General features: G+C 51.7%; 2 protein-coding genes and 1 long non-coding RNA gene across 5 annotated transcripts in view; 1 reads left to right on the top strand and 2 right to left on the bottom strand.

The window, feature by feature from the left end:
- The window catches only part of LOC311615761, a 156,592-nt gene that overhangs the window by 81,780 nt on the left and 58,085 nt on the right, over positions 1–16,727 (top strand). The window lies entirely within an intron of this gene.
- Positions 3,921–4,215, bottom strand: LOC311615753 (small ribosomal subunit protein uS14-like). Its single transcript, XM_084871194.1, has one exon. The coding sequence runs from the start codon at positions 4,188–4,190 to the stop codon at positions 4,020–4,022; it is 171 nt and encodes a 56-aa protein (XP_084727320.1). The 5' UTR covers positions 4,191–4,215; the 3' UTR covers positions 3,921–4,019.
- Positions 12,109–16,670, bottom strand: PNCK (pregnancy up-regulated nonubiquitous CaM kinase). 3 transcript variants are annotated; one of them, XM_084871134.1, is made up of 12 exons: positions 16,615–16,670; positions 15,805–15,874; positions 15,435–15,566; positions 14,437–14,511; positions 14,215–14,353; positions 13,944–14,067; positions 13,701–13,776; positions 13,492–13,604; positions 13,315–13,393; positions 13,152–13,239; positions 12,864–13,008; positions 12,109–12,474 (listed from the first exon to the last, which is right to left on the bottom strand). In XM_084871134.1, exons 2-11 carry the CDS (start codon positions 15,870–15,872, stop codon positions 12,871–12,873), a joined length of 1,032 nt encoding a protein of 343 aa, XP_084727260.1. In that variant the 5' UTR covers positions 15,873–15,874; positions 16,615–16,670; the 3' UTR covers positions 12,109–12,474; positions 12,864–12,870. The 3 variants fall into 3 exon arrangements, with proteins under 3 accessions (XP_084727260.1, XP_084727259.1, XP_084727258.1); XM_084871133.1 differs by lacking the exon at positions 16,615–16,670 and adding an exon at positions 16,374–16,532; XM_084871132.1 differs by lacking the exon at positions 16,615–16,670 and adding an exon at positions 16,312–16,376.

The following is a 16,727-nucleotide window of genomic DNA, read 5'->3' as shown; positions in this document are numbered from 1 at the left end:
CCTAGGTCTGTCAAACTCTGATAAAACCTTCATAGGTCAGGCTCTGATTGTCTTCTTGAGGGTGGGCCTTGTTAAGAAGAAGAGTGGCTCAGTTGGTTGAGTATGGTCTGGTGCATCGAAAGCTTGCCAGTTTGATTCCTGGACAGGGCGCATACCTGGGTTATGGGTTCAGTCCTTGGTGGGAATTTGTACAGAAGGCAACCGATGGATGTTGCTCTCTCATATCAATGTTTCTCCCTCTCCCTCTCCCTTCCTCTCTCTGTAAAATCAATAAAAAAATATACTTTAAAAAAAAGAAGCCACCGAAACCAGTTTGGCTCAGTGGATAGAGCATCAGCCTGCGGACTGAAAGGTCCCGGGTTCAATTCCGGTCAAGGGCATGTACCTTGGTTGCGGGCACATCCCTAGTAGGGGGTGTGCAAGAGGCAACTGATCAATGATTCTCTCTCATCGATGTTTCTAACTCTCTATCCCTCTCCCTTCCTCTCTGTAAAAAAAAAAAAAAAAAAAAAATCAATAAAATTAAAAAAAAAAGAAGCCCGGGGTGGATCAGTGGTTGAGCGTCAACCTACGAACAAGGAAGTCGTCGTTTGATTCCCAGTCAGAGCGCATGCCCAGGTTGTGGTCTCAATCCTCAGTGTGGGGCATGAAGGAGGCAGCTGATGGATGATTCTCTCTCATCATTGATATTTCTCTCTCTCCCTTCTTCTCTGAAATCAATAATATATATATATTAATTTTTTTTTAACAATAAACATAAAAAAAGAAGCCCTGGTTGGTTTCTCTCAGTGGTTAGAGCATCAGCAAAGGGTCAGGTGGAGGGTCCCATTCCTGGTCAAGGTCACATGCCTTGCACCGTGTACCTCGGTTGCAGGTTCCCCAGGCCCAGGAGGGGCGCTTGCCGAAGGCAACCAACTAATGTGTCTCTCTCCTGTCCATGTCTCTCTCCCCCTCCTCCCTCCCACTCTCTCTAGATAGAAATCAATGGAAAAATATCCTCGGGTGAATATTTAAAAGGAAGAAGAGTGCTCTGGTGTATTTCAAAATATCTGCTCTTCCACCTCCCTCCCCACCCCCCGGCCAGTACCCTGGGGATATGTCTCTCCAGTGTTCCCAGTGAGAACCTGCTAGGGCTCCGGGAGGTAAAAGTCGAAAAAGCGTGAAAGCCTCCCTAAGACCACGCATACCCCCGGCGTTTTTAACTCTTGGATGTGTCCGCAATGAGCCCCAGCAATTCACCCATTCCATCAGGTTTGCCTGCCCCCGGCACTGTCTCCAGTTGTGGGTTTTTGCGCTGGTAAATTGTGATTCTCTGCATTTGCCTCTGTCTAGTTTGGGGGGCAGCAGTCTGTCCTGGGACCTTGATTCTCGGATGGATCTAAAAAGAGTTGTTGAGCCCTGGCTGGTTTGGCTCAGTGGGTAGAGCGTTGACCTGTGGACTGAAGGGTCCCGGGTTCGATTCCAGGCAAGGGCATGTACCTTGGTTGTGAGTACATTCCCAGTGGGAGGTGTGCAGGAGGCAGCTGATTGGTGTTTCTCTCCTATCGATGTTTCCAACTCTCTGTCCCTCTCCCTTCCTCTCAAAATAAATAAATAAATAAATAAAATATATTTTTTTAAAGTAAAATAAAATAAAAAGAGCTGTTGATTTTTCAATGTGTTCAACTCTTCACTTGTTAGCAGACCAGAAACAGGAACTTGCCTGGGTCTGTTTTGATTGGCTGGTTTTTAGCATTATGTGTTATATATACTTTTTAAAATATATTTTTATTGATTTCAGAGAGGATAGGAAAGAGACAAATAGAAATATCAATGATAGAGAATCATTGATCAGTTGCCTACTACACGGTCCCCACTGGGCACGCCCCCACAATCTGGGCATGTGCCCTGACAAGGAATCAAACGTGACCTCTGTCACCGACAACAGGAGGGTGGGGGCATGCGTGGGGAGGGATGTGGGATGGGAATGAGGGGATGAGGACAAATATGTGATAGCATAATCAATAAATAATTTTTTTTTAAAAAAACCGTGACCTCCTGGTTCATTGGTCAATGCTCAACCACTGAGCCACACCTGCTGGGTTATATTTTTATGTTTCTTCTACCTCAGTCCTGAAGTCTAGGTAATAGAGTTCACATATTTGTTTCCGTTTTTTCAGACATCACAGGATCTTCACTGGCTGTTGATTCATGCCCTAGCCAGTTTTTCTCAGTGGGTAGAGCATCGAGTTTGATTCTGGTCAAAACCTCAGTCGGGGCACATGCAAGAGGCAACCAATTGATGTGTTTCTCTCAGAACAATATTTTCCTCTGTCTTTCCCTCTCTCTTCCACTCTAAAATTCAATGAAAAAAAAAAACTATCCTAGGGTGAGGGTTAAAAAAATAAAATAAAAACAGTTGATTCACCTCATGGAGGGACCCAGAGAGTATTCGGCTAAGTGAAAGAAGCCAGTCAGAGAAAAACAAGTATCACAGGATCTCACTCATATGTGGAATCTAACGAACAAAATAAACTGACAAACAAAATAGATTCAGAGACATGGAAGCATGGAACAGACTGATGAATATCAGAGGGAAGGGTGGGGGAGAGAAGAGATCAACCAAAGAACTTATATGCATAACCCATGGACACAGACAATAGTGGAGTAAAGGAAGGCCTGGGGCAGGGGACAGGAATGGGGATGAGGGGGTCAATGGGGGGAAAAGGAAGGGCAACTGTAAGACTTTCAACAATAAAGATAAATTTTCAAAGAAGAAACAGAAAAACAGTGATTCACATATTTTGGCAAGCTTTCCAGTTGTGTATGGTGAGAAGATAATCCTGGGTCCTGTTTATCTCCTGGTGTCCATATCAATATTGAGTAACTTTAAACTCTGTTGAGATAAATATGCATGTGGAACTTCCTAGAATAACTCCTAAAAGAATTTTGTGTATTACTTCCAAACTACTAGAGAAAAAATATCAAATAATGAGGGGGGGAAAAAATCTCAATTGAAAAGTAGTCTAAAGAGGAAAATGAAGAAACAGAAACATTGGAATAAGTAGAAAGTATAACATAAGATTTTTTTAAATTGTTTCACCTATCACCGAGCAAAATAGACTACATTCTCCAGTTAGACAGGATTGTTGAAAATCCAGCTATAGTCGGGTCATAAGAGATCCATCTATAAGATAGGACCAGAAAGGCAGATAGAAGGCCAGGATATTCAGCTGTGGCCAAGTGAGCATTGACAAAAACAACCTTTCTGAGCTGGAAAACAACCAAAAGTGTTTCATAAACCAAGACGCTGAACTTTGGGAATGTGTGTCATTCTGGCCTACGGCTACTCGCATCCCTTTCAGCTTGGTTGGCATGGAGATCCTGGGCAAGGCAACCAATGGAGACCAGCAGCTTCTCCGCCTAGGGGGCTAACTCAATTTGAAGTGTTGTGCAATACCCACACCCAGGAGCACTGTCTGTGGAAGTGACTTCTCGGAGGCAGAAACATCCAGCATTTTATGAGAAACATTCATCAGATCCAGGAAGTTCACTGCTGTCATATTTCCCATGTTTCGTAGAGCTCAGAGACCTGTGGTACAACAGCAGGCAAGCGAAAAAAAATGTGTAATGGGCGCTTTTGAAGTGGAGAATAGAGAAGAGGGGGTAGAAGAAATATTTGAAGAAATACCTTGAAAATAGATTGTCCAATCTGAGGAAAAAGATTGAGCCTCAACGAATCCCAAGTAAGGCAAACACCAAAGAGCTAGTTGTAGACATAAATTCTATTCTTAAAACTATCCTTTAAAAACTGAAGGTTAAAAAAAAGACATTTCCAGATAAACAATGTCTAAGAGAATTCATTGCTAGTATATAAATATTTGTTGTTGTTGTTGTTGTTGTTGTTGTTAATCCTCATCCAAGGATATTTTTCCCACTGATTTTTTTTTGAAGTGTTGTTTTTTTTATTTTATATACAAAGAGATAGCATTGTCGTAAGGTAGATAGATGTCTTCAATGACCCATTCACAGAAGTTCCCTTAGTCCAACTTAATGAACCCGATGTCCTTTGCGTACTGGCGGAAACACTGGCGGCACATGTTGAGGCCGTATTTCCGGATCAGGCCGTGGCGGTTGGAGCAGACGCAGCAAGAGCGAGAGCCCTGGCCGAATTTCCTCGGGTGGCTCCAGTAGAGTTGCTGGTGACCCATCTTGCTCACTCGGTAGCAATGAGGCAAAAGGTTCCCACTGATTTTTAGAGAGAGTGGAAGGGAGAGGTACGTGCCTGCAGCAACCAAGGTCAACTGAGGTATGTGCCCTTGACCAGCATGGAACTCAAGACCCTTCAGGCCAATGCTCTAACCATTGCGCAACCAGCTAGGGCACTAGTATACTTTACAAAAAGTACTTCAGACTGACAACAGTTAGTAACTTGAATTCATAAGGAAATGAAGAGCATCAAAAATAGTTAATATGTGGGTTAAAATACAATAAAAACCTCTCCTAATGTGTTTTCTTCATTTCTTTCCTTAACTTCTTTAAAAGACACAAGGTTGTATAAAGCATTAGGTATAACGCTGTATTTTGGGGTTTGTAACGGATATAGATATAATATACATGACATTAATGGCGCAAAAGAGGGAAGAAGGAATAAAGCTATCTTGGAGCAGTCTACCTTTTATCAAAACTAAGTCAATATTAATACGAAGTAGGTTGTGATTAAGATGCATACTATTGTATAATCCAACTACAATTAAATACATATAGTTAAAAGTCAACAGAGGCCCTGGCCGGTTTAGCTTGGTGGTTAGAGCGTCAGCCTGAGGCCCAAAGGGTGTGGGTTCAATTCCCAGTCAAGGGCATGTACAGTAGACAACTGATTGATGTGTCATATTGATGTTTCTCTCTGTGTGTTTCCTTCTCTCTCTCTCTCTCTCTCTCTCTCTCTCTCTCTCTCTCTCTCTCTCTCTCTCTTCTCTCCCCTCTTTCTCTTTCTCTCTCCCCCTTCCTATTCCTCTAAAAAAAATCAATAAAAAATATTTTTTTTAAAAAGAAAGATTCAACTAACTATATATTGTCTTACAAGATACTAATCTCAGATTCAAAGACACAAATAGATTGAAAGTAAAAGGACAGAAAAAGATCATGCAAACAGTAACCATAAGAGAGCTGGAGTGACTATATTAATACCAGATAAAACAGACTCTAAGACAAAGGCTATTATTAGAGAAAAAAGAAACATTTCATCATGATGAAAGGGTCAACTCATTAGAAAGATATTACAATTATAAACATATACATATCTGACAGCACAGCCCCAAAATAAAACAAAAACAAGCAGAATGTAACAGAGAAAGAGACCATCCAACTATGAGAGTTAGAAATTTCAATACCCCACTTTCAATAATTATTAAAACTAGAAAGAAAAGCAGCAAGGATATAAAAAACTTGAGCAACACTAACAACAAATTTGGTGTGACTGGAATCTATGAAACATTTCACTCAACAGATGCAAAATACTCTTTTCAAATACACATGGCACATTCTCCAGGATAGAACTAATCTAGGTCATAAAACAAGTCTCAATACATCTAAAAGGATTAAATTCAAAAAAAATTTTTAAAAGAAATCTGGAAAATTGAACATCAAACTCCTAAATGATCCACAGGTCAAAGAAAAAATTTACAAGGGAAATTAGAAGATACTTTGAACAGAATGAAATGAAAACACAATATATTGAAATTGTGGGATGTAGTTAAAGCAGTACTTACACTTGATCTTAGCCAAAGGGCTGAGAAACGATGGCTAAAGCAGTACTTAGAAGGAAATTTATAGCTTTAAATGTCTATACTAGGGGGGGGAAAAAAGATCTCAAATCAATAGCCTAGTGATCCACCTTAATAAATTAAAAAAAGAAAAGCAAACAAAATCCAAAGCCAGCAGAGGTCAGATTAGCACAGAAATGAATAAAATAAAAATAAAAAAGTTGGTTCTTCAATTTACCCAGCCTGATCAAGAAAAAAATATGATCAAGATTGAGAATGAAAAGGGGCACATTACTACTGACCTATAGAAATTTAAAGGGTCATAAGGCAAAGTTTTGAACAATTTTATGCCAACAAATTAGCCAGTTCAGATGAAATGGACAAATTCCTAGAAAGACACAAATGACCAAAATGGACTTTAAAGTAGACAATTTGAATAGACTTATAATAAGCAAATAAATTGAATTAGGAATTGAAAATCTTCCCACAAAGAAAACCCAAGCCCAGAAGTTTTCATTGGTGAATTGTACCAAATAACATAACTGGAAAAAAAACAAAAACAAAAAAAGCATGTCCACACAAAATCCTGAATAAAAATGACCATAGCAGCATAATTCACAATAGCCGAAAGGTGGACACAACCGAAATGTCCATTAATGGATGCATAGGGAAACAAAACGTGGCCTATTCATACAATGGGACATTATTCAGCTATACAAACAAATGAAGTACTGACACATGCTACATTGTGGATGAAAACATTATGCAAAGCATACGAGACCAGACCCAAAGGACCACATATCATATGATTCCATTTATGTGCAATATCAAAACAGAGACAGTAGATTAGTGATGGCCAGAGGCTGGGATGGTTTGAGGGAATGTGGAGTGACCACTAAATGGTACAGGGGTTTCTTTTGGGGTGATGAAAGCATTCTGTAACTAGATTGTGGTGTTGATTGATAACTTTATAAATATACTAAAAAAAAAAACAACATTCAATTATACTTTGTAAAACATATTTTTATTGATTTCAGAGAGGAAGGAAGAGAGCGAGAGAGATAGAAACATCAATGATCAGAGAGAATCATGAATCGGCTGCCTCCTGCATGCCCCACACTGGGGATCGAGCCTGCAACCTGGGCGTGTGCCCTGACTGAGAATTGAACCGTGACCTCCTGGTTCATAGGTCAATGCTCAACCCCTGAGCCACGCCAGCCAGGCTAAATTATACTTTTTAAAGGGTGAATTTTATGGTATGTAAATTATATCTCAATAAAAAACAAATTTTAAGCTTAAAAGGAAAAGGATTGAACAAGACATACTGGGCAAATATCCACCAAAAGAAAATTATAGTTGCCATGGTACTATCAAAATAGACAATAACGCAAAAAAGCATTACCAGTACTAATGCATGTCACTACATTTGTTTTGTTGTCGTTAATCCACACCTGGGGATATTTTTTCCATTGCTTTTTCAGAGATAATGGAAAGAAGGGAGGGAGGGAGGAAGAGAGAGAGAAACACTGATGTGAGAGGCACACATCCACTGGTTGTGTCCCCCATGCACGCTGTCCTGACCAGAGAATGGGGATCGACCCCAGGTACCTGCTCTTGACTGGGAATCACACCCCTCGATCCTTTGGCACATGGGCCGACACTCTAACCATTGAGCCACACCTGCCAGAGCTATCAGTACATTCTACTCATATATCTCAATTCTAAGTTCCTCTGCACTTGAAAATACATAAAGTAATCGTTGAGAGAACTACAAGGAGAAACTACAAGAACAACAAGGCTTTTATATTTATCAAAAGGGAACAGATAGGGTCTGGAGGGTGTGGCTCAGTGGTTGAGCGTCTACCTATGAACCAGGAGGTCACGGTTCGATTCCCAGTCAGAGTACATGCCCAGGTTGCGGGCTCCATCCTCAGTGTGGGACATGCGTGAGGCAACCGCTCCATGATTCACTCTGATCATTGATGTTTCTCCCTCTCTCTCCCTCTCCCTTCCTCTCTGAAATCAATAAAAATATTTTTTTAATTGGGGACAGATAGGGTTGGGAAATACTGAAAAACTCTCCCAAAGCAGCAGTTGGCTCCCGTCCCTGCGCTGCCTGTGGGCTCCGCGGCTCCCTGGCGCCCCCTGGAGAAAGCTCACATGCAGGCTGATCTCCAGAGAAGGCTCACAACAGGCCTCCATCAGGGAACCTGGCTGTTTATTCCCCAAACATTCCAGCTGAGAAGACAGGAGCGGAGACAGCGGGGCCTGGACAGAGCTGGGGGTGGGCAGAGAACGTGCCTGGCAAGAAGGAACTCGGCTTAGCGTGGAGACAGGAGGCCTGGCGTGGCCCGTTCGTGGGGTCCTGAATAGGCCTGTTTCTTCCTGAGTTCTGGGGCTGTGGGCGGGAGGCGTCCTCAACTCCCTTACACGCCCCCCCCCCTTCAGACCACCATGACCCATCTCCGGCTTTCCCATCCCACTTCAGCAGCCTGGGCACAGGCTCTCTGCATCTCCTGCCTTGCTCCCCACGTGACCCACACACATGTATACCCACCACTCACCCTGTCCCGGCCATCCCTCACATTGAGCCCCAGGGGGATCTTTCTAGGGCTCAGATACTGTGCCCCACCTCCACCACTACAGAAAGACCTCCCAGGTTCCATTTCAAATTGAATTTTTATATTTTTAAATATTTTGTTGGTTTTTTTTTAAATATATTTTTATTGATTTTTTGCAGAGAGGAAGGGAAAGGAGGGATGGAGAATTAGAAACATCGATGAGGGAGAAACATTGATCAGCTGCCTCCTACTGGGGATGTGCCCGCAACCAAGGTACATGCGCTTGACCGGAATCGAACCTGGGACCCCTGAGTCTGCAGGCCAATGCTCTATCCACTGAGCCAAACCAGTTAGGGCGATAACTTTCAACAATAAAGATTTTTTAAAATATATTTTATTGGTTTTTTACAGAGAGGAAGGGAGAGAGAGCTAGAAACATCGATGAGAGAGAAACATCGACCAGCTGCCTCCTGCACACCCCCCACTGGGGATGTGCCTGCAGCCAAGGTACATGCCCTTAACCGGAGTCAAACCTGGGACCCTTTAGTCCCCAGGCCGATGCTCTATCCACTGAGCCAAACTGGTTTCAGCTCCCATTGGCTTTTAGAAAGAGTGGAAGGGATGGGGAAAGACACAGAGAGAGAAACATTGATGTGAGAGAGACACATTGATTGGTTGCCCGCAAGTGCCCTGACCCGGGCCCAGGGATGGAGCCTGCAACCAAGGTACATGCCCTTGACCTGAATCGAACCCCGGACGCTTCAGTCCATGGGCCGATGCTCTATCCACTGAACCAAACCGGCTAGGGCGCTTAACTTCCACTTCAGACACCTCCAACTCGCCATGTCCAAAACCAGTCTCATTGTCTCTCCCCAAAGCCATCCCAGGTGAACCCCTCTTGTGAATGGTTCCAAAATCCACCCAGAAACCCATGGGCCACCCCAGACGCCTCTCCTTCATTTGCGCCCGCCCCCAGTGTGGCCCCCCCAGGCTGAGCCTCCCCAGAACACCTACCACCCGCAGGTTTGCTACAAAGCAGTGTGGCCAACCCTGTGTGGTCCGGAATGAGGGGGACAGCTTCCTCTCAGGACACCCACAAGGCTCCGCCCTCAATTCTGGTCTGGTCCCCAGTGCCCAAGAAGGCCAGCCTGCCGGGCCCTGCTTCTGAACCACAGCACCGAGTTTTCCGCCATAAGGGCACTCCCTGCTACAACCCCCTCCGCTCCCCCCACGGGGTACACAGAGGTGGAAACTGCCAGGTTCTGATCCCCCCAGTAGCCAGCCTCATGCCTGAGCACCTGCTGCTTCCTGAGTGTGAATGATCTCACAGGACACACACCCCCCCCACCCCAGATCCCTCTTTTTTTAATATTTCTATTTCAGAGAAAAAGGGAGAGGGAGAGGGAGAGAAACATCAATGATGAGCTAATCATTGATCGGCTGCCTCCTGCAAGGCCCCCACTGGGGATCAAGCCTGAAACCTAGGCATGTGCCCTCACCGGGGATCAAAGCATAGCCTCCAGGTTCATAGGTCGACGCTCAACCACTGAGCAACACTGGCCAGGGCCCCAGCACCCTCTCTTTTTAATTTTTTTTAAATATATTTTTATTGACTTTTTACGGAGAGGGGTAGAGAGTTAGAAACATTGATCAGCTGCCTCCTGCTCATCCCCCACCGGGAATGTGCCCACAACCAAGGTACATGCCCTTAACAGGAATCGAACCTGGGACACTTCAGTCTGCAGGCTGACGCTCTATCCACTGAGCCAAACAGGTTAGGGCCCCCAGCACCCTCTTTATCCCACCCCCTATCTCTTGCCTTTGGAGGAACCAGTCCTTTCTCTCACCCAGGCCTCATCCCACAGCCTTGCTGACCCAAAGCTTCCATCTCACAAACTAGCGCCCCCGCCCCCAAAGTGGGAAGGACTCAGAGGAATGAAGGAACGGTCCCAATCTCTTCCAGCACCGCGATGGGGGAGGCAGAACCTCTGCCCCAAGTGAGGGCTTTCTGGGGCAGATCTTGGGGGGTGGGGGTAGAGGAGATGGCCGGTATTGAGCAGCTGCCCCACACACCTAAGGAACGGGGATGGGTGATGGATGTGACCATGGTGCCGCCTTCTGGCCACAGGCCAAACTGCAGCCTGTCAGGGCAGCCAAAGCTGGGGCCCTATTCCGCAGCAGTGACCTGGCAGCCAGCCTGGGCTGAAGAGCTGGCTCTCTCTGAAGGATTGCAATTCCTTCTCGAAGGCTGGCTCGGACCTGCTCCTGAGCAGCCAGCATGCGGCTTTCCCACGCACGTCATCTCTATCATCCAAGCAAGCTCATCCCTCCACGGGGGCTCCATGACTGGCGGGCACAGGCGTAGATGCCCGGACAATATTTGACAGACAAAAGGAGAATGAGCCGGTGTCGCAGGGTCTCGTGTGAACTGCAAAGAAGGGAAGGAGAGCCAGCAAAGGGACGCTGGTGATGTCTGAGGTGGCGGGACAGATGCCAGGGCCCCGGATGGAGAGCTAAGGAGAGGCAGAACAGGTCCGTCGGAGGTGAGCAGGCCAAGTTGTTGAGACCTGGCCGTGGCGCTGGCTGCCTGAGGTCCCCTGGCTTTTATGACCCCAGAGCCTGGAGTGAAGGGTGGCCCAGAACTGGCCATGGGGACAGAGGAGGAAGCTGACCACCCCCTTTAGGCTTGCTCAGCTCAGGGACCTGTGCGGGAGCAGGGGGGGGGGGTGCGTGGGCAATGTGAAGGAGGAAGGTGGCAGGAGGACTCTGGGAGCAGAAGGCCGCAGAGGGGCTTGTAGGCCTGGGAATCACCCCCAGCAGCTCTCCTCAAGGGAAACCAGGCCCCGTTTCCAACCCCAAATCCTGCTCCAGCCCCCGCCCCTGAGACCCAGGCCAGCCCTGCTTTGGGTGTCATTGCTCCCCTTCAGGTCCTAAGGGCCCACAGAAGGTCTCGCTCCGCGGTGGGGATGGGAGGAGTTCCAATGGGGAGGAAGGAGTGGCCAGCTGGCCCCAAACTCTGAGGGTGCTATCTCTGCTCCGGCTGGGACTGAGGTGTGGGCCTAGGGAGTCTTCCCCTGGTGGGCACAGAAGCAGGGCCTAGTGGGTCCAGGAGAAGCTTGGGCCCCTCCAGAATTGGGGCGCAAGGGGCAGGGGCCATGCAGACCAGAAGACCTGCCACCGCTCTTCACACCAGGAGCCATAACCAGCCCAGCCTGGGTTCCCCCAGGCCTGGAGCCCATGGGTTCCAAAGCTCAGCTCAGCACAGCACGGCGATTGCGGCCCGGTGGCGCCCTCTCCTGGCCAAGGGGCTCCCCTGCACTCTCTGACACCAGCCTTCCCCATAGGAAAGTGTGTGCTGGAAATACTGGGGGGACAGAATGTGGGGAGATGTGGAGGCGGCAGGCTGAGACTCTGGGCGCCCCCCCACCCGCTCCCACCCCAGACTACAGGCCTTCACTCGCCTGTGAGCCCTTCCGGGCCTGGCCCTGAACAACAGGGGCACTTGCAGCCCACCCCTGGGGTCCTGGAGACTTGGGTTCCCATGGGGCCTCCCACCAGCCCCCTCTGCTGGCAACCAGAGCTATACGCAGGCCCACCTCCAGGGTGGCAGAGCTGCTATCCCCGCTTTGGGGGAAGGGCGGGGACAGAAAGTTCTCAGACCACCGGGAGTTTGTGTGCCATGATCCAAGGGAGCAGACGTGTGGGTGGCAGCGGGCAGTCATTCCCACAGGTGATGCCCATCTCCTCCCTCTTCCCCCATCCCTGCCCCTTCCCCTTCCCTGCAGTTCATCACCGGCCCCAGGCCCTTTGCTCTGTCTGTCTTTATTGATTTGGGGGAAACCGGAGGGGAGCCGGAGGCCACGACACAAGCGGGACCACCCACAGTCAGCGAAGCGCAGAACAGCGTGCAGGAAGGAGCCCCTGGAGCCTCGTCAGCGTCTAGAGGGGTTGTGGCAGCAACAGGGGAGGGGAGCCCCTGCGGACATGCCCCGCCAGCCCCTCGGCAAGGGCAGAGCCTGAGGGGTGCCCCCCTCCCACCCGAGTACCACGTGCCACGCACATCTCAAACTCTCCAACCAGAGGCCAGCCCCAGGGGGCGGGGATGGGGGAGAGGACTGAGAGGATCCATGGGAAGAGAATCGGGGGGTCAGTGCACTCAGCCTCAGCATCTGTCAGGGATGGAGGGAGAGAGAGAAGCACACAAGGAAAGGAACAGTCAGGAGGCACCCCAGCCCACACCCCAGCCCGCACCCCAACCCGCACTGTGCCCGGCTCCCAGTCAAGGCTCTCAGCTGCGGATGGAGCACACTGGGTCGTGACACTAGGCCCCTCTCGCATCCTCACGGTGCCCGGGGTCCCCAGCCCCTGCTGGCCCCTCTCTCGTCTGCTCCTCCCGGAACCCTGGACTGACCCTCCCTTCCATCTGTGCCCTCTACCCTCAGCCCTCTGCTCTCTGGGGTCCACCCCGCTTAGCTCTTGGCCACACGGGGCGCCACACCCTCTAAGCTCACCCAGGAACCACCTCCTCTTAGGGGGTGCAGGGCCCACCCCTACCTACCTGGGCATCACCAGTTGGAGGGCTGGCCGGCCCCGAGGCCGGGGTGGCTGTGGCGGGCCATCCTCCGCTCTGAGCCCTCCTCCCCCTCCGGGCTCTGCCCCAGCTTCCGGATGTGGCGCAGGAAAGAGGTGGCATTGAATGCTCGCTGCGGGGAGAGAGGGGTACCGGGTTATGACCGGCCCTGACCCCTGAGATTTCAAGGATCAGAGAGGCTACTGGCGGCCTCCCCCTGAGGCTGAGGGTAGGCAGTCTGGAGCCAAAAAGCTCCATGGCCCGACCCATACTGACCTTCCAGTGGTTCCGGGCAAAATTCTTCTGGATCTGCTCGCTGACCGAGCCCAGGATGTCTTTGTCAAAGGCAGCATCTCCAGAGATCCTAGCGGGAGGCCAGGGTCAGTGGGGGGTGGGGGTGGGGGGTCCTGAGGGTCAGCTTGGCAGGGGTTCTACTCACCAAAGATGCTGCAAGGCCTGCTGGCACGTGAACCTCTTCTGCGGGTCTCGCTCCAGAAGGTGCCGGATGAAGTCTTTGGCTGGAGCAGGGAGGCCAGGTCAGCCCAGCCCCCCGCCCCCCAATTCCCCTCCCCGCGCCCCCTCCCCTCCCTGAGCTTGGGGCCAGCCTCCAGCTCACCTGATTCAGAGATGTCATCCCAAAAGGGCGAGTCAAACTCGTAGCTGGCCCTCAGGATCTGGCTGAAAAGCTCGGGGTCGCTCTCGTCGTAGAAGGGAGGGTAGCCACACAGCCTGGCACCCACAGAGGAATCACCCAGCTGCCCAACCCTCCCCAACCCAGCAGGGGGGCGGGCGGGCAGAAGAAGAGCCTTCCCAGCGGTCACTCACAGGATGTAGGAGATGACACCCAGGGCCCACACATCTACGGCCTTCCCGTAGGGTTTCTGCTCCAAGAGCTCCGGGGCTGGGGGCCAGAGACAGACAGACGCACACCCGCGCACGCACACACCAGCCTTCAGCGCCGCCTGGCTCCGCCTAGTCGCCCCAAGGACGGCCAGCCACCTGCCCTGCCCCGGGCACCACAGCTCCCACAGGATCTCCCAGCCTCCTCAGGGAGCCCCCCTCGCATACCCACATATCCTGGGGTCCCACAGGCCGTGCCCAGCATGTTGCCAGCCTGAATCTTGGACAGGCCGAAGTCAGAGACCATGATCTTGGAGTCCTCGAACGGCGTGGCATAGAGGAGGTTTTCAGGCTAGGACACACGGGAGGTCAGAGGTCAGCCCTGGCGTGGTCCTGGGGGCTGCGACCAGGGGCTGGGCCCCCTCAAGCCCCCCCCCCAAGACCCTTGGCGCACAGGAGGCTGGGTAAGGCCCGGGCAAGGGGGTGAGAGGGCAGGCACCTTGAGGTCGCGGTGCACGATGCCCAAGCTGTGCAGGTAGGAGACAGCGCCCAGGACCTGGCCCACCAGGTGGCTGGCATCCTTCTCCGTGTAGGAGCCACGCTCCATGATGCGGTCGAACAGCTCGCCCCCTGTCACCCTGGGAGGAGCCGGTGCTGGTTGGAGCCAGGCCCCTCAGCCCCCGCTCCCCACCCAGCCCCCAGCCCGCCCTGCCCTCCTCACAGCTCCATGGCCAGGTAGAGGTGGGAGGGGCTCTCGTGGACGTCCTCCAGAGCCACGATGTTGGGGTGGCTGACCCTGCAACAGCAAGAAAAAGCCCTTGCAGCCCAGCCAGTGTGGCTCAGTGGTTGAGCATCAACCTATGAACCAGGAGGTCATGGTTCGATTCCCAGTCAGGGCACATGCCCGCGTTATGAGCTCCATCCCGTGTGGAACGGGCAGGAGGCAGCAGCTGATCAATGAGTCTCTCATCAATGTTTCTATATCTCTCTCCCTCTCTCTGAAATCAATAAACAACAACCCTGCCCTAGCTGGTTTGGTGCAGTGGGTAGAGCATCGGCCTGTGACCTGAAGGGTCCCGTGTTGGATTCCAGTCAAAGCACATGCCCCGGTTTTGTGCTCAAGCCTCAGTAGGGGGCGTACAGGAGGCAGCCAATCAATGACTCTCTCTCATCATTGATATTTCTATCTCTCTCCCTCTCCCTTCCTCTTTGAAGTCAATAAAAATATATATTTTTAAAAAGCCCTTGGCCCAGCCGGCGTGGCTCAGTGATTGAGCGTTGACCTATGAACCAAGAGGTCTCGGTTCGATTCCTGGTCAGGGCACATGGCCGGGTTGTGGGCTCCATCCCTGTGGGGCGTGCAGGAGGCAGCCGATCAATAACTGATGTTTCTCTTATCATTTATGCTTCTCTCTCTCTCTCTCTCTCTCTCTCTCTCTCTCTCTCTCTCTCTCTCTCTCTCTCCCTCTCCCTTCCTCCCTGAAATCAATAAAAAAATATATATTATTTAAAAAAAAAAAAAAAAAAAAAAAAAACCTTGTAAGCCACTGCAGCCTCCTCTAGGCTCGGGGCCTAGCGGTGCTTCCTTCCACCTCTGCCCCCTTCCCTACCACAGCCGCCCCTGCCCAATCCTGCAAGGGGCACAGAGGAGGCAGCGCCCTCCACCCCAGGGCACTGCCCCCCAGGCTTTCAGCCTGGCAGCCAGGGCCAGGCACGCACCTGCGGAGCACCGCGATCTCATTCTCCACCAGTGCCTCCTTGCCTCGAAGGGCCTTCTTGGAGATGCATTTCAGAGCCACAAGGTGCGAGGAGCCCCGCTCCTGGGCCAGCACCACCTCGGAGAAGGCACCCCTGCCGCGGAGACAGTGGAGGCAGGGAGGGAGAGGGCAAGATGGAGAGGCAGAGGCAGAGGAGGGGAGGAGAGGGGGGAGAGGAGAGGGGGGGAGGAGGAAGCCCCCCCCCAAGCTGATGCAGACGAGGAGGCCCTCTCCATCCCAGGCCATTCATCCCACGCACACACGCCCACACAGTCTCTGACGCACACGCGCTGACACTCATGCACACACAACACATTGGCGGCCACACTCACGAGCCCAGCTTCTCGCGGATCTCATAGACGCTGCTGATGTCCTCCGTCTGTTTCTTGAGCAGCAACATGTCTGGGCGGGGGGGGAGGGGGGGGAGACAAGGGAGAATTGGAGGGAGGCCCCCAGCCCCAACCCCAACAGAGTGCTTCAACCACCCTCAGCGACAGCCCCATTCAAGAACACATGTCCCGTCAGGTCCCTACACCCTCCCCCAGCCCCCTACATCCAGCCCTTCCCCCACCGCCCAAGTGGATGCTTCCCAGCGAGACCACCGCATACACCCCGTCCTCCCTCCCCCCACCCCATACGCCGCTGCGATCCCCAACGACCCCCACCCCGATGGCGATGGCGATGGCGCCCAGACACCCGCTCTCTGCCGCCACACAACCGAGCCAGCCGCAATGAGCCGCCTTCCAGAAGGCTCCATGCACCCCCACCCCCGCCCCTCCGAGCCCACCCCCAACAGCAGCACCCAAACAGCCCTCCCTCAGCCCCAGGCCCGGACTTGCCACCCATCGCTCAGCGCCCACAGCCACACGCCACCCAGGCCAGCAGCCCGCCCGAGATGCACCTGCGACCCCAGCGCACAGCCGCCTGCCACCGCTCCGGCCACCCACGCGGCTGCCCGGCGCCGCAGGGCGGGAGGGACTCCGCAGCCTGGGCCTCCCGCGTCCGGAGCTGCGTGGGCAGCGCGCGTTCGGGCCGGGGGCGCGCTGGCTATGACAGGTGTGCGCGGGGGCACGCGGGGGCGGCGGGCGAGGACTGCGGCGCGGGACCCCGCACGCCCCCGCCTGGGAGCGCCCGGTACCGACCTGGATCGGAGCCGCAGCGTCGCCTCCCGCAGTGGCCGCGGCGCAGAGCCCCCCGCCCGCCCGCCCGCCGGCCCCGCCCCCGCCGCGCGCTCCCGCTCCCGCCCAATGCTGGC

The sequence above is a fragment of the Pipistrellus hanaki genome (assembly GCF_964339955.1).
Source record: "Pipistrellus hanaki genome assembly, chromosome: X".
Classification (NCBI taxonomy): Eukaryota; Metazoa; Chordata; class Mammalia; order Chiroptera; family Vespertilionidae; genus Pipistrellus; species Pipistrellus hanaki.
This window is presented reverse-complemented; position numbering and strand designations above follow the sequence as displayed.